Source organism: Eptatretus burgeri, chromosome 16 (assembly GCF_056783735.1).
Source record: "Eptatretus burgeri isolate ZD-2024b chromosome 16, Ebu_testis_v1, whole genome shotgun sequence".
Classification (NCBI taxonomy): Eukaryota; Metazoa; Chordata; class Myxini; order Myxiniformes; family Myxinidae; genus Eptatretus; species Eptatretus burgeri.
Genome location: NC_140976.1, coordinates 21288386 through 21311697, shown reverse-complemented (window position 1 = coordinate 21311697; position 23312 = coordinate 21288386). Strand labels below are relative to the sequence as shown.

The 23312-nt window shown below is 44.7% G+C and overlaps 1 protein-coding gene across 1 annotated transcript in view; it reads right to left on the bottom strand.

Moving 5' to 3' along the window:
• Positions 1 to 19: 19 nt before the first annotated feature.
• Positions 20 to 23312, bottom strand: part of BCKDHB (branched chain keto acid dehydrogenase E1 subunit beta) — a 25580-nt gene continuing 2287 nt past the window's right edge. The window contains exons 3-10 of the mRNA XM_085860101.1: positions 18952 to 19020; positions 6862 to 6995; positions 2391 to 2546; positions 2184 to 2292; positions 1987 to 2084; positions 1728 to 1838; positions 1520 to 1606; positions 20 to 1404 (exon numbers count right to left, since the gene is read on the bottom strand). Of these exons, the coding sequence (XP_085716227.1) occupies positions 1264 to 1404; positions 1520 to 1606; positions 1728 to 1838; positions 1987 to 2084; positions 2184 to 2292; positions 2391 to 2546; positions 6862 to 6995; positions 18952 to 19020 (905 nt within the window). The 3' untranslated portion in view covers positions 20 to 1263. The remainder of the gene's footprint in view (positions 1405 to 1519; positions 1607 to 1727; positions 1839 to 1986; positions 2085 to 2183; positions 2293 to 2390; positions 2547 to 6861; positions 6996 to 18951; positions 19021 to 23312) is intronic.

The window sequence follows — 23312 nt, the reverse complement described above, 5'->3', positions numbered from 1 at the left end:
ATGGGAGAACAGGCACGAGTAATGTTGATGCCAAATTTTATTTCGCAATCAAAACATTTTGCCCTTTTTTGAGACAAATCCAACCTCTGCAGTGCAATGTTGCACCACCATTTTGCAGTGGGCAGTACAAGTAGCTCAAAGCTTTGGCTCTGAATGAAACCAAGAGTGAAACACAATGAACCTTTTTAAAGTTCATGAAATAATTTTAATTGATAGATTAACCTAACCTTTTCCTGTCACTGGGGACACATTTTTTTGCTTGTTCTTTATAAAGTAAGTTTCTTTTTCAAAAAAGGCTTTTTCCTGATATCCAAAATCACAAGTCGAATTATTACCTACGAGCAAAAGTACCCATCCCCAATAATTGGCAAAGTTAAGGTTAATCTCTCAATTTATATTATTTCATGGACTTTTAAAAAGGTTAATTGTGTTACACTGAAAACAAAACAAAAAAAATCCAGCCTTTTCAATTTGAGGCCAATTGGTCATCCTGCTTTCCAAAACTTGCTATATTGGTCATTTTGGCTTCAATTTAAAGCCTTAAAATGGCCTTTGAGGCCATGGAAACATAGCCCATGTTACTTCCCACACAAAGGTGTATCTGTACCCCATGTATGGAGTTTGTAGCTTTGAAGTTGTGGCTGTGCATAAGAAACAGACCCAAAGGGAGATATTCATATATATATATATATATATATATATATATATATATATATATATATATATATATATATATATATATATATATATATATATATATATATATATATATATATATATATATATATATATAAATAAATTGAACCTTGGAATTTTCAGTCTCAAGCCTCAAACAACCTACATGAGTCTTGTTTACAATCTTGTCCCGACAATTTCCTCCACACATCTGTTCTTTCATGGCCATGTTATTTTGAGTACGTTCAGTGCTGTTTGAACAGTCACTCAGCAGAGAATTCCAGAGGTGGTTTATTTTTGCTGAATTTAGCAAGAGTACCAATAGTGGCTTAATTGTTAACGGCAAACCAGCGAATGCAAGTAGATGGGACAACTGGCTTAAACATCCCTCCGACAGATGGCACACTCAATAAAATGCCCTGTGTACAAAGCACCAACGTGACAGTTTATAGATGGGTTGAGAATGGAACTTCGAAGACAACTCTGCTACATTTAAGCTGTCATGTTGTTAAAAAGAGGTCCAAGTGTGGCTGAGAGACTCAATGACCCAAAGGTATTTCAAGTGGTGAGTTATTAATCCAGGAGTCGTCAGTAGTTGATGAGACGACGGATGCCATCAAAACAGCGCCACTTGTCGGGGATGTAGAAGGGCTCGAATATGTATGGGAACGGTGTGTCGAAGCCACAGACACGCTCCACGGGGGCTTCCAGGTTGAGAAAACATTCGGACTGCATGGGGGAAACATGTGACGATGTACAATGAGGTTTTTCTAATGGCTCAGTAACTGGAAGCTCATCATTATTTACATGCTGGTGACTTGCAAAAGAATGACATTCACACCACCTGTACAACCGACGTGATCTCAGCAGCAAATCCACTGGTGATGGGGGCTTCGTGGCTCACCAACAGTCGTCCCGTCTTAGCAACAGACTGCGCAGAGGAAACAAGACTTAGCACACTGTCTCGCTAAGCTATGCAGCACTAATCTTCGTGCTGGAGTAAACTGTCCAAACTTGACCACACCAATTTATAATGTTGCTCCTGTACTTGCCGTGCACACAGTTTCTGTGTCCCACGGTTGGAGGGTTCGCAAGTCAATGACCTCACAAGATATGCCAAGTCGCTCTTGCGCCATGTTCGCTGCCTCTCGTAGAACATGTACCTGTTTAGAAAGAGTGACGATGGGAGAGCAGGACAAAAGACAAATTACTGATGTTAAAATGAGATATTTCTTGTATGCACAAAATACAGGGTTAATTCTGTGACCACCAATCTATGTGTGTTCTCAAGTTTGATATTCAGAGAAATACCTGTGTTCCCCAAGCCACCATTGTCAAGTCGCTACCTTCCTGCAGCACTTCCGCCTGCGACAGTGGAATCTCGTATGGTCCCACTGGCACCTCCTCAACTGGGGTTATGGTCATGACATCAGAGCAGGCAGAACCAAGTACCTACAATCTCAATAATTATATTTTTATATATATATATGCTGATGAGTGCAAGTTACCAGCAGATCTGTACAAGATTTTGGGCTCGAAGAAGATACAGGGATTTTGATCTCGGATGGAGGCCAGCAGAAGTCCTTTAGCTTGCAAAGAACCACGAGGTATTACCACCTGTCAAGGCACAGATTGAACTGCTCATGAAAACCATTTCATCACATCAAAACAGCAAATTTCAAGTTAACTAGCCAACCTTGTTAGTATAACCACACCTTGACTCCAGGACAGTGGGTAAAGAAGGCTTCGGGACTTTGAGAATGGTACATAGCTCCATGACCCACGCAGCCCCAGGGTGCACGCACTGTCATTTTCCCGCAATCAAACAGATTTCCAGAACGATAACGATATTTCGCCGCTTCATTCACAACCTGTACCAATAAAAAGTTGAGTTTATTATCGGTCAAAACAAAGAATCAGGATCAGCACAGTCGTTATTGGCTTTGTTTCATTGGTTCCAAGGGTGGTTGCTCTCAGGCTGCGTAAGTAGATGCAGTAAACGGCGAGACATATTGAGTGCATTTCAAATTATAACATCTCATGGGTATGAATGCAAATGGCAAAACAAAATAATTTCCCCATAAATAACTGTCATTAATGAAAACATTTTATTTTTTCACACTTCCAGTCCTTGAGTGTTTTTTTTCAGCTGTATAAGCAGTAAACTGGGTTCTCCATTCGTATGCAGCATGAGGCTGCGGGGAATCATTGGCTGAGGGCGCGGCTGTGCCGCTGATGCAATGCTCTCTGATAGTTATGGCAGGAATTTGGAATTTGTTCATGGTGTCGGCGATAGCTCGCCTACTCTTCGCAAAGGACATCATGGGATTTTTAACGTCCACCAACTATTGCTGGCAGATGGGACGCCCAGCTTAATGTCCATCTGAGGGACTGCACACATATTGATGAATCACGCTGCATGTGAAATACCGGGATGACGGTTTATAGCTGGGTTTGGATTCAAATCTCGGCTAGACAGCTGAGAGGTGAGTGTGTGTTTCTCTAGGCCATCCTGTCAACCCTGTAAGCTAGGTAATTAAGCAAACTTTTCTGCTCAATACTAATTTAATGGTGTAATTCATGCTGCGTTGTAGCAACTCAATAGATCAAGTGTTATTGTCTGTATTTTCAAAACTTGTGGCACTGAAAAATCAGCGGGTATCCTTTGTGCAATTAAACCGAAAGGGATGATACAAACTGAAAGGCCAATCCACATTCGGTGGTTTGTCAAGAGCACATATAACTGGTAACTGTTTCAACGAGGGTGCCAAACTTGCAGCATTCTTTGGATTTACAGCCGGTTGCAAGAAGAAATACAATGAAGGGACCTTTGGTGAGTTTTACCAATTGATTTGCAAAGTAAGTACGCTAGGTTAACACAACTGTTCAGGATATCAAAGAAAGGAAAGTTACCGCATGGTGAGCTTGCAACAAATTTCAAGAATATAGAAGTCGACACCCTCTCATTGCATCAAGAAATGACTGTACATGGCAACAGTCGAGTCCATCCTGCTTTATGGAAGTGAAGCATGGACCCTCACTGCGACCCAAGAGAAGGGACTCGATAGATGCTATACTCAACTTCGTTGTTCAGCTTTCAATGTGTAATGGTCTGAACATAGGACACAAAGAGCTCGATGGTTCTCTTCCAAGGCTGTCGGTAAAAATTAGAAGAAGACATCTCAGGATTGCTGGGCACTGCTCCCGCTGCAAAAACGAACCCGTTTCCAATCTTATTCTCTGGACACCCAAACATGGAAGGCTGAAGTGGGGCAGACCAACTCTCAACTACAACATGTTGAAGGAGGAAACGTGCCTGGACACAGAGGAACTGCGTACAGCAATGCTTGATTGAGAGGGCTGGAAGCTGAGGATCAATGCGATTCATCTAAATTCGGCCTGAGAGCCGACTTCAGAAGATGACGAATGCTACGCGTGAGATGGATGAACACATCCAAAGGTTGCATGATGATCAGAAGTCGGTTCACTTGTCTGCACCCATCAGCATTGGTGTGTCTGTGTGATGGCTGGAACGCTGCTTGATACACCTATTTTATTTGTGGTTGTGGTTTTAAGCATCAATGTCAAGAAATGCTTTAAAAGGTTGGATTCTTTTACATACAATACAAACTTGGGGTTGATTCATCACACAAGGTGTAGCTTTTTTTCTGTTTTGTCTGTAGCATCTGCTGCTCTGGCTTTTCAGCTTCACTCAAAACTCAATGTGGACAACCTTCACAGATCCAAGTGAATACGATCCAAGTGTTCAAAAAGTTATACGAACGACAAACTTAATACGTTTTTCATTATATAAACAAGCACAATTAACAGAGATATAAAATTTTATTTTTAATTTTTTTAAAGATACACCTTTGTGTACTATTTTGGCACGTTAAACTATTTATCGAGTACGTCATTCCGAGAAGGTTTTGAAATCTCGACGTTTATCAGAGCAGGTCACTGTGTTTCAGTGTCTCTTGGCGTGCAATGAGGATCACCTTCTTCAAAAACCTCAGTCCTTTGTCATGTCCAAATATTTATTTTAAGTCGATAACATCAGCCACAGTGGGCATGGTGTCCCAGAGCTGGTTTTTGTTTTTAATCATGATTGAATGTTCACTATGATGACAGCAGTCAGCCACAGCACTGCACTATTGGGGAGTTTAAAATGCTAAAAAGATGGCACAAAGCATCAATAAAAATACATCGCTCCACAAGGATCACAGTTAAAGTGGCTAAATTTAGTTTTTCCTGATTGGATATAATCATTGGAACCAGTGGACCACTCAAAGCTCCTGCAAAGCCAAAGGTATATGTGCCAATGATGCTTTGTACAGATTAAAATGGAAGCAGAAATTCAAAATACTCATGACATTCAAAAAAATTTTTTTTAAAAAAAAATACGCCTACACTCCTACAGTGTGATGTTATATGGCAGTGAAACATGGGTGATCAAAGAGGATGAATGGAGGTGTGAATGAAATGAAATGAGAATGGTGAGATGGATGAGTAATGTGACACTGAAGGATAAGAAACCAAATGTGGAATTAAGAGATAGGTGAGGTAGAGAAAGTATTAATGAGGTTATGTGTAGGTATGGGTTGAGATGGTTCGGACATGTGGAAAGTATGGGGGTGGGCAGCTGTGTGAAGAGGTGTATAAATGCGAATGGAAGGAGAGCGAGAGGCCGTCTGAGGAAAACATGGGATGTATTGCTGAGAGACGATATTCGAATTAAAGGCCAAACAAGAGGGTTATAGCAAAGGATTGTGCAGCTTGGGAAGCAGCCATTAGATGAACCACAGCTTACACATGCAAACATGGAAACGGCCAGAAAACGACGACGATGATGATGATGATGAGTAATGAAGTTAACGAATGACTTGTTCTGTACAAATGGTGAGGCTAATGGAAGAAGTTTAAGACATGAGAGTAAACAGGTTCAAGCAAGTCTAGAATCCTTCCATACCAGAAAAGAAATGGAAAGCTGCGGTGTTGATAATGACAAAATACAAACAGATAACTCGAACAGCACTCGGTAGAGCACATACATCTATTATCAGGCTGAACAGTTTACATTTTGTATCCCTATCCCACTGATAGGCCGGATCTGGATCCAGACATGAACCAAAATGTAATCGGCTTGTTCTCATCACCTACCCAACTCCTCCACCTAGTTTTGGCATCGCCTACTCTCAATGTTCTGAAATGTCATGCTATGTATCATTTTTGGCGCCATCTCTCAATGGTGAAAAAAAAATCACTTTAAAATTAAAAATTCATCATCTCAGGATATTCATCCTTGACATACACCCAACCTGTCCACCAAGTTTCGTCTGAATCAGTCCATAACTTTTTGAAATATCGTGCTATACAGTATATCGTTTTTGCCCCCATCTCTCAATGGTGAAGAAACACTTAAAAAAATTCTCATTCACAGATCTTATCTGGATCTTCACATAAATCTAATCAATTATTGTCACACACCCAACCTGTCCACAGTTTGATGGAATATGTTCTGGAATTCTCTCCCCTCTGGGCTGGCTCCCCTGCCTCACACCTTGCACTTCTTGATGCTCTGGAAACCGAGGTCTTCAAGACCATTGGAATCTCCTGCGATGAAGCCGAGTCTATCGGCCTCTCACTTTCACATTGCAGAGAGGGCGGTGGTCTCTCCATCTGCTACCACCTCATTTATGGTCTTGCACCCTCTGCTCATTCCATGCTCCCCCCCCCCCGACTGTGGAAACAACTTCCACATTCTCTTCAATCTTATTCTTCCTTCTCGGTCTTCAAGATGGCTGTTCACCACCATTCCAGATCGCGTCACATCTAAAGCCATGATCTTTTCCAATCCCATTAACCCTCTCAAAGCCCACCTCCTTCTAATTTTGCAGTTTTTCCTTCGTGAAAGTTTGCTTTCATTTATCGTGTCCATCTTGTTCACCCCATTTGTCCGGTCTATTAGTGGGAAACAAAATGTAAACTGTTCAGCCTGGCAGAGGTATGCTCTCTACCAAGTGCCGTTCTGGTATTGTTCTGTTATGTCCTGATCCATTCTATGTCCAAGCTCCTCCATGAGCCTTGATACTGTATACAAAATAAAAAAATAAGAATAAATAAAGTGTGACAATTGCTAAAAATGTCAACCAGATCCATTTACAAAAGTCAATCTGCAACACCAACCTGATCAAATGCAGGGTAGATGTAGTCTGCAAACTGGATCTCTGCAACACTTGTTGCTCCTGCCACTGCGGAACCAATAGCGAATCCTACAATGCCTTGCTCACACAGTGGTGTGTTGAACACACGGTCTTTACCTGCAAGAGTGAAGGAAAGTTTATTTGGCCAGTATTGTTCTTCTTTTTGTGTATGGCAGCTTAGCTTCCAGGTAACTAACATTTTGTTGGGGCACAGCTGTGCCGCTGATGCCCCTATACCAGTACACTGGTACTCATTTCGCCGACCTTGGAAGGATGACAGGCTGAGTCAACCCCACCTGGTGATCATTCAGCAGTCAACAGGGCTCAAACTCAGGACCCTAAGACCCTAAACCATCCACCCTAACCGCTAAGCCTAAGCCACCCTAACACCAGGCTTGACCAGTATTCAAACATGTTACACTTGAAGGCATCAAAGCACGTTCATTATGAGCACAAGTTAAAAAGATAAAAAGCATCCTTTGAAGGTAATGGTTTATTAAAGAGAAACATGCCACTTTTCCTCATCCGAAAGTTAGTGAACCTATTAAGTTTGGAACATCCAGGGCACCACAGGCTTGAGAATGATTCAGTTTACAAATAAATTAGAGAGTTCACAGAACACCTTACCCCATGCAGTCTTGAGAAATGGACATGGGAATGGTCTTTTCAACTTTTGCGTTGCGTTTACCAGTACAACCTATATTCCCAAGCACGTGCTGATATTTTGTCTGAATCTCGATATTCCCCAACACAGAGGGTGAGTGGCACATTTGATTGGTCAAGATCGTGTAAAATTTTGTCAAAGTCCAGTGCTGCAAAACTGGAGGTTTTTGGAAGTGTAAACAAGGCAATTTGTCTTCTCGCAGTGTTCAATCAAGTGTATCATTCAATTTCGACAAATATGTTTTAAAGGTTGGAGAATTTTTTTTTCAGAAGTTTACCACCATTGATGCACTGTCTTTTACACCACCCTATCTTTCACGTTAAATGAGTTATTCGTGTCTGTTGTTTGTGTCCTTTATGACATCGCTTAAAAACAGTAAGTTTCCTGTTTGGAATGGTGTTCAATTTTGTTTGACTGCCAGAATGATAGATATGGTAAAAAAAGAAAAAAAAAAAGAATTCACTTACTCCTATCTGCACACACGCGATTGGGATTTCTGTACAATTCACAAAATTCAGATCCAAAATAATGCTAAACTGCAGGTTTGTGTTCCGATTCATGTTCAACATCGTTCAAAATATAACATTCAATTGAAATGAAGCAGTTCTTTGATCACAGACTGACGCCTGTACACACACAGACAGACAGACAGAGTGAACCTATTACTTAACCCTGCTTTGCATTACACATGCAGGGTAATAAGTAAAGGAAGGAGATACTGGGAGATAGGATTTTTTTATGGAAGTCGCTGAAGCGAAAATGTACCTGTTTAGCAGCTCAACAGGTAAAATGCATCAAAAAGACATTTGCGTGCACAATACACAGTCCGCGTCAGTGAAAATATATTCTGCAGAATTTACCTGGGATTAAGATTCTTCAAAATTCGGCCTCTTCAACAACACCAATCAATCCTACCTTCTTGTGGGGTCAGCCAAGGAATGCTTTTGGCCCAAAACTTTCACGAATCCGCTGGCCAGGCCTGACATTTGATTTCCTCTACTCTCGTAGCCAACGTGTGGCACTCAACGGATTCCTTTCATCTACTCTCCCTCTCAAGGCTGGAGTGCCCCAAAGCAGTGTTCTGGGCCCAGTCTTATTCCTGATCTTCATAAATGAACTCTCTCTGAATCTCTGGAAAATCCTCTTCAACTATTTGCTTGATAACTCTACCCTCTGCCATGACATCCTTCATCTTTCAGATAGGCAGACGTGCAGGCTCTTCCCTCTCTTCAGACCATGACAAAATCACAAGCTGGTCAAACACTTGGAATATGTCTTTCAATCCTGACAAATCTCACACTCTCTCTCCGAAAGGACCATCTGGCAAACCACCCATCTACTTTCTTAACAATCCTCTTGAGGAAGTTCAATCATTGAATCTCTTGGGTCTTATTATATCAGCCATGAACTTTCTTGGGTAAACCACATTTCAAGGTTGGCCAATGACTGGGCATGCTCTATCGTACAAAGACCTTCCTTGGCACACCTGAACTATCCACCTACAAGGTGTTTAGCCACATCTTGATGGAGTACTGCTCTCCCCTCTGGGCTGGCTAAATTGACTCACACCTTGCTCAACTTGACAATGTGGAAACCGAGGCATTCAAGATTATTGGAATCTCCTGCGATGAAGCTGAGTCTATGGGTCTATCACTACACCATTGCAGACAGGTTGGTGGTCTCTCTGTCTTCTGCTACCTACTTTCTGGTCTTGCACCCTCTGCTCTTTCCATGCTTTGTCTCATCCCCACCCCTCCCAGGTTCCCCAGGGTGCACACGGTCCACCATCAACCTCCTTCTGGTGAAGCTCTGAAAATCCAGGATCACTGCTCACTTCCACTCATTCGTTCCTCTTTTCTCCCGCCTGTGGAACCAACGTCTCTTCCTATGGTATCCAAGGCCATCTCCACTCATGGCTCACAGACTTCCTCTCCTGTCGCAGTCAACGTGTGGCCCTAAATGGAGATCTTTCATCCCCTCTTCCTGTCCAGGCTGGAGTTCCTCAAGGCAGCGTTCTGAGCCCTGTTCTTTTTCTGGTTCTCATCAATGATCTCTCCGACTCTCTTGAAAATCCTCATCTCTTTGCTGATGACTCCACCCTCTGCCGTACCATCTGTCATCCCTCAGACCGGCAAGCAGCAGCTTCTTCGCTCTGCAGATCTGGGTAAAATCACAAACTGGTCCAACACGTGGAACATGTCTTTCAATCCTGACAAATGTCACACTCTCACTATGTCTCTCCGAAAGGACCGTTTGGAACATCCTCCCATCTACTTTCTCAACAATCCTCTGGAAGAGTCCTTTCTTTGAAGCTTCTGGGTCTTACTATCTGCCATGATCTTTCCTGGGAAAGCCCACATTTCCAACCTGGCCTCCAAAGCCAGTCACCGACTGGGAATCCTCCATCGTGCAAAGTCCTTCCTCGGCCCACCTGAACTCCTGACCATATAACAAAGCTTTCGGCCGCAGTCTGATGGAGTACTGCTCTCCCCTCTGGGCTGGTGCTCCTGCCTCCAACCTTTCTCGGCTTCATGCTGTGGAAACCAAGGAATTTCGGATCATTGGCATCTCCTGCGATGAGGCTGAGTCTTTGGGCCTCTCACTCTCTCACCACAGGCAGGTCGGTGGTCTTTGTCTTCTACCGTCTCCTCTCCGGTCTCGCCCCCTGCTCTGTCTGCGATTTCTCCCCACCATATTTCCACGAGGCGCTCAAGGTCCGCCTTCAACCCCCTTCTGGTAAAACTACCAAAATCACGAATCACTGCTCACCTTCACTCTTTCATTCCTCTGTTTTCCTGCCTTTGGAATAAACTCCCTTACTCTGTTCAATTCCATTCTTCTCTCCAGGCCTTCAAAACACCTGTTCCCCACCACCTCTTATCGTCCCCCATCCAAATCCTCGATCTTTTCTACCCCCATTAATCTACTCCGAACACACCTCCTTCAAATTCCATGCTTTCCTTCCTGAAAGTCCCTGTAATGTCTATCTTGTAAACCCCGTGTTCCCCACCCCATCCCTCTCCCTTCCACAGATCTAATGTCTTTGTTCCCCACTGTTTTGTCCTTCCCACTCCTGCCCCTCATGTCTCATGCCCCTCTCACTGTGCGTTGTGTGTTAGCTCTCATCATACAAGCCTCGGCAAGGTATACAAAAAAAAAAAAAAAAAAAAAAAAAAAAAAAAAAAAACCACATTCTCTTCAATCTCATTCTTCCCTTCAGTTCTTCAAGACAGCTGTTCACCACCATCTCAAATCATCCCCAATCCAAAACCATGATTTCTTCGACCCTTGCTAACTGCCACCCCACCCCGATCCCTTCTCCTTCCAAAATTTCCAGTTTTCCCTCCTGATAATTTTCTTCTTGAGGTTGAGATTTGAACCCTGGCGAGACAGCTCAAAGACGAGTGCATACGTCTAAGCTATACTGCCAGCCCTCCCAAAACTTGACAAGCATGGAACGATTCCCTTTTTACAGGAACAAGAAGGAAAATAAGAGAGGGGAGAGGTTCACCCTTACCAACTGATACATCCTTCCCTTTCACTGTCAAAGTGATCATCGATACATGGTTTTCCTTGGCTTCTATACTTTTCACTGTGTCTTGAGGAGTGATGCAAACAACTTGTTTGTTTATAGTACAGGCATTTTAGCAGAAATATTTGGTCAACCTCCCACAAATTGCAACAAAAGCAAACTCAACAGATTTTGATTCCTGGATACGTCCTCAGTGACAGAAAAAAAAAAGTCCTAAGGGATCCTCCGGGGGGGAAAGTCCTGAAATCATGGAAATCCAATATGGCCGCCACCCGGCTTCGGGGAAAATGAGAAAATTGTAAAGATTGATATTTTAATATGTAAATATACGTTTTTCTGCATTGTAATTGTTTCTAGTTATGGTCAGTATATTTATATACAAGAATAATTATAAAAAAGTGAAATGTATTGAGGGTAAAATAAAAAATTATAGCTTTTTGTCCAAAAATGTCAATTTTTTGTCCCGAAAAAAAAAAAAAATTACCTGATACTGATTTTGGCTCCTGGACAAAAAAAAGAGAAACGTTGAAGACACAACATGAAATCAAGTCTATGGCAATACAATATAATTATGTAAATCATTGAAACATGACAAAATTCACAATTCCACTCGGGACAATCACATCTGCCTGACGAAAGTTTCGAAATGAAAATGAAAATTCGCATTAAACTCAGAAACTACATCCATTATAAACTTACTATACATGTTGAGAAAAATCAAGCATATTAAAGTTAGAACTCGACAATGTCGTCATCATCCTCATCATTGTCACATGGAGTGTTTGTGCAGCCAGAGCCCCTGCAGTTTCCACAAGCTGGAGTGCACTCAATGTTGTGCTTCTTGCATGTGCATCTCAAGGTGCTACATTCAGCCTGGCAGTTGCACCTAATGACACGTAACATCTTTTCAGGAGCTGGAGCTATTGATGTCTGAAGTGGCACAAAACCCTCATCACACTTCTGCCAACCCCAGTCTGTGGAATTAGTATGCAAGTCTGACATCTTGAAATGAATCAAAGACCACCTTCAGAGGCATGCAGAGTCTGCAAATATATCTTCTAGAACTTCAGCGCTCTGGGTTCAGTATATGGACACGCTAGACATTCTACGCAAATACATCCGGGCAGAGCGCACTGGGAACTGGGCACGACATCTACAGGCAATCCAGGAAATTCTGCCTTACCCGGCAGCCTCGGGCCACAACCTGTATGCCAAATCTGCGAGGGTGTATCTGCAGCAGATGTCCAACCTCAAAACTCAACATCCCAATGTCCAACAACATTTTGATGAGGGGTTCCATGTGGTTCGACGAAGTGATCGCCTGTGGACAGGTCTTTCATCTGACCTGATCATCGAACAAGTTCTGATGAGAAGTTTGAAGACCAGCGGGGGGCTCACACGAAGGCGAGGAATGACAGAACAACAATGGCTGGTATGGCTACTATCAATGCCTGCGTGTGCAGAAATAAACCAGGCAATGCAGGAGCTCACACGTGTGAACTACAACACTGGAGAGCAGAAGAAGGACATGACCAAGGCAAGACAATCTCGTGACTGGAAGGACACACCATCAGCTCTTCAGTATTTACAGGAACGGAATCTGTTCAGTCGTGATCCACATCTGAGGAACATTGCCACTGGAGTTCATGCACACCCCACCGTCAACGTCGATACAGCACATGCTGTAGGAACCAAAATATTGAAATATATGGATGGGAAAACACCTGCCGCGTACACATTTAAGAGGAAAAACCAAGTTGTCACCCTTGGCATGAAGTCATCTGTCAAGATTGATGGAGAGCAAGTCCAAGTTGACCCACAACTCCTCTTCCAGAGACTGATCACTGTTGCACAGACAGCAGAAGAACTGGAGTCGGCCTTCAAATATGAACTGTGCAGCTATCCACCAGCCCTCTTTGATTCCTCTCTTCAGCTCCGAGAAGCACACAAGCCAGTTTTTACTGATGCCATCTGGGATCTTCTTGGATCCGATGTCCCAGCCGATATCCCCAATGATGGGCAACACAGTATGTTTTGGATGGCGGGGCACTTGTTCAACGCATTCCATGGTCTCGTGGATCTACATAGAGACATATGCCACCAGCACACCGATTATGTAACGAAGAAGTACGGAGATGCCATAGTCGTGTTTAATGGTTATGAGTGTACCAACACGAAGGACGTGACACACCAGAGACGGTCAAAAGGGAATGCTGGCACTACTGTGACATTTACAGCTGACATGCGTCTCACAATGAAGAAGGAAGAGTTTCTTGCCAATACGCAGAATAAACATCGAATCATTTTTATGTTGAGTGAAGAGCTTCAGAAGAAGAACTGTGAGACACACCATACCTGAGGGGATGCTGATCTCCTGATTGTACTGAAGGCCGTGCAGTCTGCTACTGTCACCAACACTGTGTTAGTTCGTGATGACACAGACCTCCTCGTCCTCCTATGCTACCATGCAAGCTTCGAATCCCATGACCTCTTCTTTTGTCCCGAGCCAAAGAAGAACACGAAGAAGCCTCACATCTGGAACATCAAGGCTACAAAGAAAATGATTGGTACAGACATATGCAAGCACATACTGTTTCTACATTCAGTTCTTGGGTGCGACACATCTCGTCTTCATGGGATTGGAAAGGGAGCTTCCCTCAAAAAGTTCAAAGCAAACAACACATTCCATGAGCAGGCCAAGGTTTTTGATGCACATCCAGCTTCCGTATGTGATGTGGCAGATGCAGGAGAAAAAACATTGGTGATAATCAACAATGGAAAGTCAACTGACACCCTGGACACCCTCCGGTATCAGCGCTACTAGGACAAGGTAGCTTGGAGCTCCTCTCACGTGCAACCACAGACGTTACCACCAACATCAGAAGCAGCAAAGTATCACAGCCTGCGCGTGTATCTGCAAGTCCAAGAATGGAAGGGATGTGCAGATGAACTTCTTCCGACAGACTGGGGTTGGCAGAAGTGTGACGAGGGTTTTGTGCCACTTCAGACATCAATAGCTCCAGCTCCTGAAAATATGTTACGTGTCATTAGGTGCAACTGCCAGGCTGAATGTAGCACCATGAGATGCACATGCAAGAAGCACAACATTGAGTGCACTCCAGCTTGTGGAAACTGCAGGGGCTCTGGCTGCACAAACACTCCATGTGACAATGATGAGGATGATGACGACATTGTCGAGTTCTAACTTTAATACGCTTGATTTTTCTCAACATGTATAGTAAGTTTATAATGGATGTACTTTCTGAGTTTAATGCGAATTTTCATTTTCATTTCGAAACCTTCATCAGGCAGATGTCATTGCCCCGAGTGGAATTGTGAATTTTGTCATGTTTCAATGATTTACATAATTAAATTGTATTGCCATAGACTTGATTTCATCTTGTGTCTTCAACATTTCTTTTTTTTTTTGGTCCAGGAGCCAAAATCAGTATCAGGTAAATATTTTTTTTTTTTCGGGACAAAAAGAAATTGACATTTTTGGACAAAAAAGCTATAATTTTTTATTTTACCCTCAATACATTTCACTTTTTATAATTATTCTTGTACATCAATATACTGACCATAACTAGAAACAATTAGAATGCAGAAAAATATATATTTACATCTTAAAATATCAATCTTTACAATTTCCTCATTTTCCCCAAAGCCGGGTGGTGGCCATATTGGATTTTCATGATTTCAGGACTTCCCCCCCCCCACCCCCGGAGGATCCCTTCGGACTTTTTTTTTCTGTCACTGAGGACATATCCAGGAATCAAAATCTGTTGAGCTTGCTTTTGTTGCAATTTGTGGGAGGTCATCCGACATTTTGACTGTGCTATTATCTATCTATAATTCCAGCAATCTGTGTGTGTGTGTGCATGTGTGTGTGTGTGTGTGTGTGTGTGTGTGTGTGTGTGTGTGTGTGTGTCCGCTGTTTCTCGACAACCACTGGTCCGATCCAATTGAAACTTGCCAGATATATTGCTGGGGACCTGAGGATGTGCCTTTTCAAGGTTTGATATTAATCGGACAAGTGCTTCCCAAGTTATGGCCATTTATTTACCAAACCAATGACAAGACACGTTGTTGCGTGGGCGTGGCCGATGGGGAAGGGAAGCTCAGCCGCGTTCCCCATTACGGGTTACAACGTATGGGCTTCCGGAGAGTGATGACTTCGTGTATTCTAATAATTTCTCGATTTCTTATGCGCATTTATAGATAAACACAATGCCGCAAGTTATGATCGTTTTCATATGAGACGGTGCATAAATTTCGGTAACATCAGAGTGCTGATATGCTCTGAACCAGGAAGTATTTTTTTTCTCTCTCTTCTCTTCTCTTTTTGTTTTTCCTTGCAATGACATTGCGAAAAGGCAAAATACGTTGGCGCTAATTGAATAATTGGCCATTAAAACCTAAATTGCGAATCATCGTAACTGCGAATAATATGCGAACTTCCACGCCATGCACGTACGAGCACGCGAGACCGAAGAAACGGCCTGTGTGGTTGTTGTTTGTTGCTCGCGGTTTGAATATTTATTTATAATTTTTTTTTTTTTTTTACGGGCACGTACTCGTATTGATAAATAGCAATTCTGTGCAACAATGAGGGTTATTGTTTTCTCATTGTCACACTGGTGATAAAAGCATTTCAGCTCATCTACAGCCTTGTAGCCTTTTCTTTTATTCTTTTTCCACCTTCACTGACAAGCTTATACTAATAGAGCAGGGGCCGAAGCACGAGTGCTGCAGCAACGGAGCAGCAAATATTGCAGCATTACAAGACGACAGATGTGCCTCCCCCCTCCCATGCACCACCTCCAAATTTTCAAACAATTAAACCAAATGACTAAAATGTCTCACAGTAAGTTTAAGTTGTAAAGTCGAGATGTTTTGAAACAAAGGCAGTCAGGTGGGGATATACTCCAACTGGGAAGAGAAGGGTGTAGTGTTTCAATGCAACTTCAATTTCAAAATTCCCATTTTATTTTTCCTCAACAACAGTGAAACTCATGGAAGAGCAAGGTTGGATCGAGAGTGCAGTACAGTAGCAGGGCAACAAATGAACAGGAGGGGGAGAGAGAGGAGAGAGAGGAGAGATAGGAGAGAGAGGAGAGAGAGAACATTGAAACTAGAAAGTCGGAGGGTTGGGTTACGAAAGGTTAAAGGGGGTAATAAAGATCATGGGTCAGAATGGGGGATGACACGAGGTGGTGGTGCACTGCCTGCTTGAAGCCTTGGAAGGTAGAGTGGGAAAGTACAGCCTCCGTAAGGTGGTTCCATAGATGGAAGAAGCAAGGAGCAAAGGAGTTGAGGTTTTCTTTTTGTGCATTTACCTTATCCCATTAGACCTTGGTTTTTCAAACCCGGGGGCACGACCCCAAGTGGGGTCGCCGAGCAAATTTCGTGGGGTCGCGGGCGTCCACTTGCAGCGAAAAAAAATTGTCTATTTTCAATCGGTGTTCGCTTTTATGGGATGTAATATAAACGGTTTGTTCAAAGTATGGGAACCGGCGCAACATGACGCTTTGAATGGGATCCAGCCGATGCGCGGGCTCGCTGAAGGGCGGTTCATTTTGGCGGGAAATTAGTGGTTTGATCCACGGCCTCTCAGACCCAGACTCTGACTCTATCATTAACGTCTATCCACGTCTCCACGTACGAGTCGAGACCTTATTTGTGATGGCAGCACCGGCCACCAGCAAATCTCGAGAACGTTCTTACCAGGATAAATTTCTGGACCTTGGATTTTACTACGTAGTGGATAAAAGTGGGGCACAGAGGCCTCAGTGTGTGATTTGTTTTGAAGTGCTTTCTACAGAGTCTATGAAACAAAATAAGTTGCAGAGGCATTTGACTACAAAACATGCGCCTTATCAGGATAAGGAGAGAGCGTTCTTTGAGAGGAAACTTCTTGCACTCAAGAATACGTGTCTTGACAGAGAGGGTACATGCCATCAGACCAATTATAATTGCCAACAGACCAACCAATTATATTATCGGGCATTAGAGGCCTCGTATCGAGTGTCGCTCCATGTTGCCAAGACTAAAAAGCCTCACTCCATTGCGGAACAACTCGTGCTGCCATGTGCAAAGGACATGGCGTCTCTGATGGTTGGGGAGGAAGCGGCGAAGAAACTGGTAGTTATACCCCTCTCTGACAACACCATCCAACGCAGAATTGAAGATATGAGTCTGTACGTAACGGCTCAGGTCGTACAGAAGATCAAGGAATCGCCGTGGCACGCCATACAGTTTTACGAGTCCACTGATATCGCATCGTACATGCAGCTCATCATCTGGGTCCGCTTCATCAAGGCTGATAACTTTGTCGATGAGCCTCTGCTCATCAAACCATTGGAGGCCACCACCAAAGGTGAGGACATTTTTGGGAAAGTAGAGCAGTTTTATCATGACCATGATCTGGACTTTGTAAAGTTGCTCGGTTCTACAACAGACGGCGCGCCAGCAATGTTAGGAGTGCATTCTGGATTCAAGGCTAAATTCCTTGAGATTGCTCCTCAGACCTCCATGGTACATTGCATGATTCACCGAGAAGCGCTCGCCTCTCGTACTTTGCCAGAAACCTTGCAGAGCGTGCTCTCAGAAGTCGTAAAAATGGTGAATCACATCAAATCGAGCGCCCTCAACACCAGGTTATTCAGGCTATTCTGCCAGGAGATGGACGCCGACCATAAGAATTTACTATTCTACACTTAAGTCAGATGGTTATCTCGAGGAAACCTTCTTCTGCGCATTTACGAGCTCAAAGATGAACTGAAGGAGTTCCTATGCACACAAGGGAAAACAGCATGGGTAGCGTTGCTTGAGTCGGACTCTTGGCTGTCACAACTGTGCTATCTCGTTGACATCTTCGAACGTCTCAATGTCCTCAACCGCTCCCTCCAAGGCAAAGATGCCAACCTCATGATTTTTCACGACAAAATGAGCGGATTTCTGGCGACTCTAAAATTACTGGCAGACAAAGCAGCTGTTAAGCGCTTCAGCCTTTTCCCCCCCGTCTGGTGGAGCATCTAACGACCTGCCAGTACGATGATACTGAGCTCGACAGCCTTTCTGGGCAGATAGCACGTCACCGTCGGTCGCTCATTGAACAGTTCGAGCACTATTTCCCTGAGCTGGAATGCAGTCCTTTTCTGTGGTTCTGGACCCTTTCACGGCTCCACTGGACTCGATTGCTGATGAAGATGATACAGCACAGGAAGAGCTTGTACAGCTCCAGCAGGATTCAGGAGCGCAGGCTCTTGCGCGGATGAATTCGTTGTCGACATTCTGGTGCAAAATGCTGCCGTCGTACCCGACCCTGTCACGGTGCGCCATTAAGGTTCTCATGCCATATCCTTCATCATACTTTTGTGAGCAGTCGTTCTCCACCATGATGGTGATTAAAACAAAGTACAGAAATCGCCTAGAAATGGAGCATATGATATGATCCTGGCATTGTCATCTACTTCTCCACGAATAGAGAAGTTGGTTTCTGAAAAACAGGCTCATCCTTCTCACTGATATATCTAAATTCAGACTAAACTTCTGAAACATTAAACTGTACTATTTGGATACTGCCGGCTATTCTCCATTTACTCGTCTATGAAAACATGACGATGGTGAATAAAGTAAACAGTAAATATTCTTGTGTCATATGAAATCTTATCTTATATATATTCTGAATTGGGTTTTGAATCTTTTGGGTCATGCTATGCAGAGAGGTTCTGAAATTGGGTCGCCACTAAAAAAAGTTTGAAAACCACTGCATTAGACTGAACGAGAGGGGATGCAAAAATGACTTTTGCCATCATATTCGTGTTCACGAGACAACTGCGTTTGCAAGTTTGTATACTCTCAGCTCGACTCACCGTACTTGTCTCGTAAGCCCACAGTGCAGCGGAACACACCCCCAAATGCCACATCTTCACCAAAAATCACTGTGGAAGGCAATGTTTCGTTGGCGAAGTGTGAACACAACACAGTTTTACATGCTCATATACCTTAGTGGGAAAAGCACAAAAGCAACATTAAATTTAGGGAAACTACTCATGATGGAGCTCACAAGCATCATACGAAGGTAAACAGGCAATATGGAGAAAACGTAGTGGGCAAGCATCAGCAAACAACATTGCAAAACGCGATGTACGAAGGAGGCGACGAATGTCAAAACAAGTGTGCTCAATCATTTCAAACAATGTTGACAGAAACTGCCAATCAAGTCTCTCACACATCATGTCAGCTATGATCAACATCTCTCACCTATTGGCCACAGATGTTTGAAACGTGTGTGTGTGTGTGTGTGTGTGTGTGTGTGTGTGTGTGTGTGTGTGTGTGTGTGTGTGTGTGTGTGTGTGTGTGTGTGTGTGTGTGTGTGTGTGTGTGTGTGTGTGTGTGTGTGTGTGTGTGTGTTGTTACGGTTCTCAGAAACATATGCATACAACATACAGGTGTCCCAAGTCAGCTATTCCATTTAGTATATGTGCAGATAGAACCCCTCCTTGTGTGTAGTGGGATAGCAAAAGGGGGTGCGTTGCGATGGCTTTTTGTTCGGTTTATAAATCATTTCTCCCCTTTTATTTTGTACCACAGTACCTTCCTCTCACCTTCCGAGGCAAAATCTTTGTGCAGTACCTTTTTGGTGAGTCCGGACATGGGTGGAGTGGGCGGGCTTCCCGGCATGGCCGAAACTCCACCCAGAAAGGGCGGACTCAATGGAAGCCCTGGCCAACCAGGGCGGACAGTGACGTCTGCTTCATCGAGGCCCCGCCACGATCTTGGGGATCTAGAAATTACGACACCATTCTCAGTCTGTGGTCCTTTTTCGGGGGTCGATCGTTCAGAGAGGGTGAGCTGGAAAGCGAGTCGTCTTGAGAGGGTGTGGGCGAGTCGGAGAGTTCGTAGAGAGCGAGAGGGTGAGAGACCCAAAGACTCAGCCTCATCGCGGGAGATACCCAATGTTCCTGGGTGCCTTGGATCCCACATCACGGAGCCAAGAAAGGTTCGCACACTGTTTGTGACTGGTCTACCCTACGACATTAAGCGTCGGGAACTCCACCTGCTCTTTCACACTTTCAAGCCCCGTTCATACCTTGGACTCCGCGCTCTCCACCCGGGCTCCTCCGCGCACACACACAAACTCCACACGTGCGGCTGTGGGCCGAGCTGCGCAACCATTATCAGGTGCCGCACCACGGAGCATCCCTTTCCCCGAAACTCAGGTACCAAAAGAACTGTGACCTCAGCCCAACTTCTCCCTGGCTACAAAAGTCCTTGCCATTCATCTGGGTTTATTTAGTCTGCGTGTGCGTCTGAGCATGTGGCGCCGTCTGGTAAGTAGTAAGTATAAATGCTTCGATCATTGTAAATCTTGCCTGTATTTTCATGATAAGTCTGCTCTGTGTCCTTCTTTTGTAAGTTTATTGTAAATAAATAATTGTTGGAGAAATGTTCCCAGTTCGTTTTTGTCTTTTCCTTCATTGGTCCAGCATGGTTTGGATCTGAGTTTAATCCGGGTCTTTATCCCGGATAATCTCTTCATTCTTGCCGGTACGTTCTTGGCAGGTCTGCTCGGCTGCATCCGAACCGGAAAGGTAGTTGGTAGTTGGTAGGGTGATCCGGTTCGAGCAAGGCGTACTGAGGGCATGGTTCCCTGGTCGTCGAAACCATGTGGTTAATTAGGTAAATTGATTCGAGACAAAAGGACCCTACGCCACGTGGTGGAGGTATTGTTGTGGGCCGGGTATCAGCAGCGAGCACAACCGCTAGATGGAGCAGTAGAGTGGGCTCCACTGACACCCGGAATCTAGATCGTACCTTTCCGATAACTCCGAAGGTACGGGTCCCTTACAGGACCGTGAATCGTCAATAATTCAACCAGGTGGTACAGGGTTATTTGCCAAACTTCAAAATACCTAGAGGCCCACGTTGTGAGCTACCCTCGACAGAGCTCGAACGGGACGAGCCGTTTCCATGCTCGACCCGAGCGGATGGTTACCGAGGTCCCGTTGGTCTAAATGCACAACTACGGCAGCAACGGCCTTTTTAATCACCCAACACGCACCGTGCTAAACCAATGAAGGAAAGGACAAGGACGAGCTGAAACATTCAACAATAGGGATATTTATTAACAATAATCAGGGGAACGAGGGAAGCATGTAAGGGCAGAGTTATCACGACTAAGCAATGCACGTATGTACAAGGCATTTAAACGATTCCTACTTATAGACTGGGCCCACAGACATACACACGCACACACAAATACCCCAAAGAAACGGACCCCAATGGTCTTCATTCGAGGCCTCCAGCTCGAGGACAGGTGAGCTAGAGATCAGAGCTATCTCGGACCTTCCCGCCTCGTCGGTCTTCGACGTCCTGGATTGGCGGGACTCGAACCCGCAGCTCAATGCCGCTGCAAGCACCAGGTACGGAGGGCAGTATCGGGCTCCCACACGCTCCTCCTGCACGCGATGAGACCAAAGCTAGCGACGAGATGAGAGCAGACGCCGGCGACAGGACGAGACCAGAAGAACCACGACAGGACGAGACCAGAAGAAGCAGCGTAGACTCAGCGGCAGGATGAGATCAGAAGAACCGCGACAGGACGAGACCAGAAGAACCAGTGTAGACTCACTCGATGACCGTGCCGTCCGTCTATTTCTTCCCTCTCGCGTCGGAGGCGGGGGGACGTGTCTCACACCTCATTCGCCGGGAGAAATCGGTCATCCCCGTGATTGGTCGGAGGATCTGGACCAGCTCGGTCAAACAGGCCCCTCAAACAGGAAGAGGAATATTGACCTGCATGGGCTGTGCTCATTGGCCGACCGCCAGGGAATCCCCTGGATTGGGCGAGAGAGACTCAGGTCCTCGTGAACTCCGCCCACGTACGTGCTGACACGCACGTGTGCAATGGTGCCGGTGGAGGATGGTGGAAGGAAGCGAAGGCAGATGTCGTCGTTGAAAGTTGTTGTTGAAGTAAGTGTAAAAATCCTATCTATAAAATAACTTTGCAGTGCATGCACACTTGATTCCCATTAGACATAGGGGATGGATTCTAACTCGAAACACATACGTATCGAAATAACGAAGCTACGGCTGTGTCTGTGTGCACAAGGCTTCCAAATTTGTAACAGTATTGGCGTCCACGGTCGGTTAAGCGACCCGCCGTGTCACGGAATTATCCGTGAGCGACGGCCCACAATTCCGGGTGTCTGGTGGGAGACGACGTAACTTCCCCCACCTAGCGGTCGTTTTCGCCACCGGAGCCCGGCCCGCAAAAAAAAAAAAAAAAAATATATATATATATATATATATATATATAGTTACGGTTGTGGAAATTCGCAAACCACCATTCAGGTTCCCCAGAGATCAGTTATTTCGAAAAGTGCGTGTTCCAGGTTAGATTTCCCCACCGATGTATAAAGGGATTTATTCGTGTGCCGGGCTGTGAATCTTTGAGTTAGCCATTATTCTGTTCTATCTCTTATTTCAAATAAAGAACAACTCGACAACTTCCGCCCAGCTATTCGAGAAGAAAACAGAAATGACGGTTGGGGCGGGTCCCTCAGAACGGTGTAAACAAGGATGACGGTTATTACAACAAAAGATGCAAGCCCGATCACTCCTGGGATTTTCCCCCACGCGCCGCGAAGGGAGGGCGAACGCCCTGGACCCGATAAAGGGCCGTGTTGGAATGCCGAGAAAGCAGTTGGCGAGTTGGTGGTGAAGCTAGCAGTTGGTGGGCGAGCAGCAGTTGAGCTGAGGGCAGTCGGTTGGCGGTTGGAGAGCCGTTGAGTCGGTTGAAGGGCAGTTTGTTGGAGTCGTCGAGGAGACGGCCGTGGAAAGTCAGGCGTGCTGCCAGGCCCTAGAACAACCAAGCCGCCATTACAACCGCTGCCGCGTTGGCAACGAGCCAGAGAGACAGATACCGAGGGTCACCGAACAAAAACTCATCGAGTCGCCACAACGGCGGCGCGGTAACCTGCCCGGCCTCTCGGAGCCCCTTCGGTTATCCCGGCTCTGAGGATAATTAAAGGCTTACGAGCCTGCGTCTTTTTCTTTCTTGGGTTTTTGTATGAAAGCCTGTAGCGCCTTGTCTTTAAGTAGACTTGTTGTTAAGTGCCTGTATATACTTGCATTCCGGTAGAACTCGGCTGTAGGCTTTTTGCTCGTGTCCTGTCCCCATCCCCCCCATTGACTGCTTAAGTGCCAAGGGTGGAAATAAATACCCATT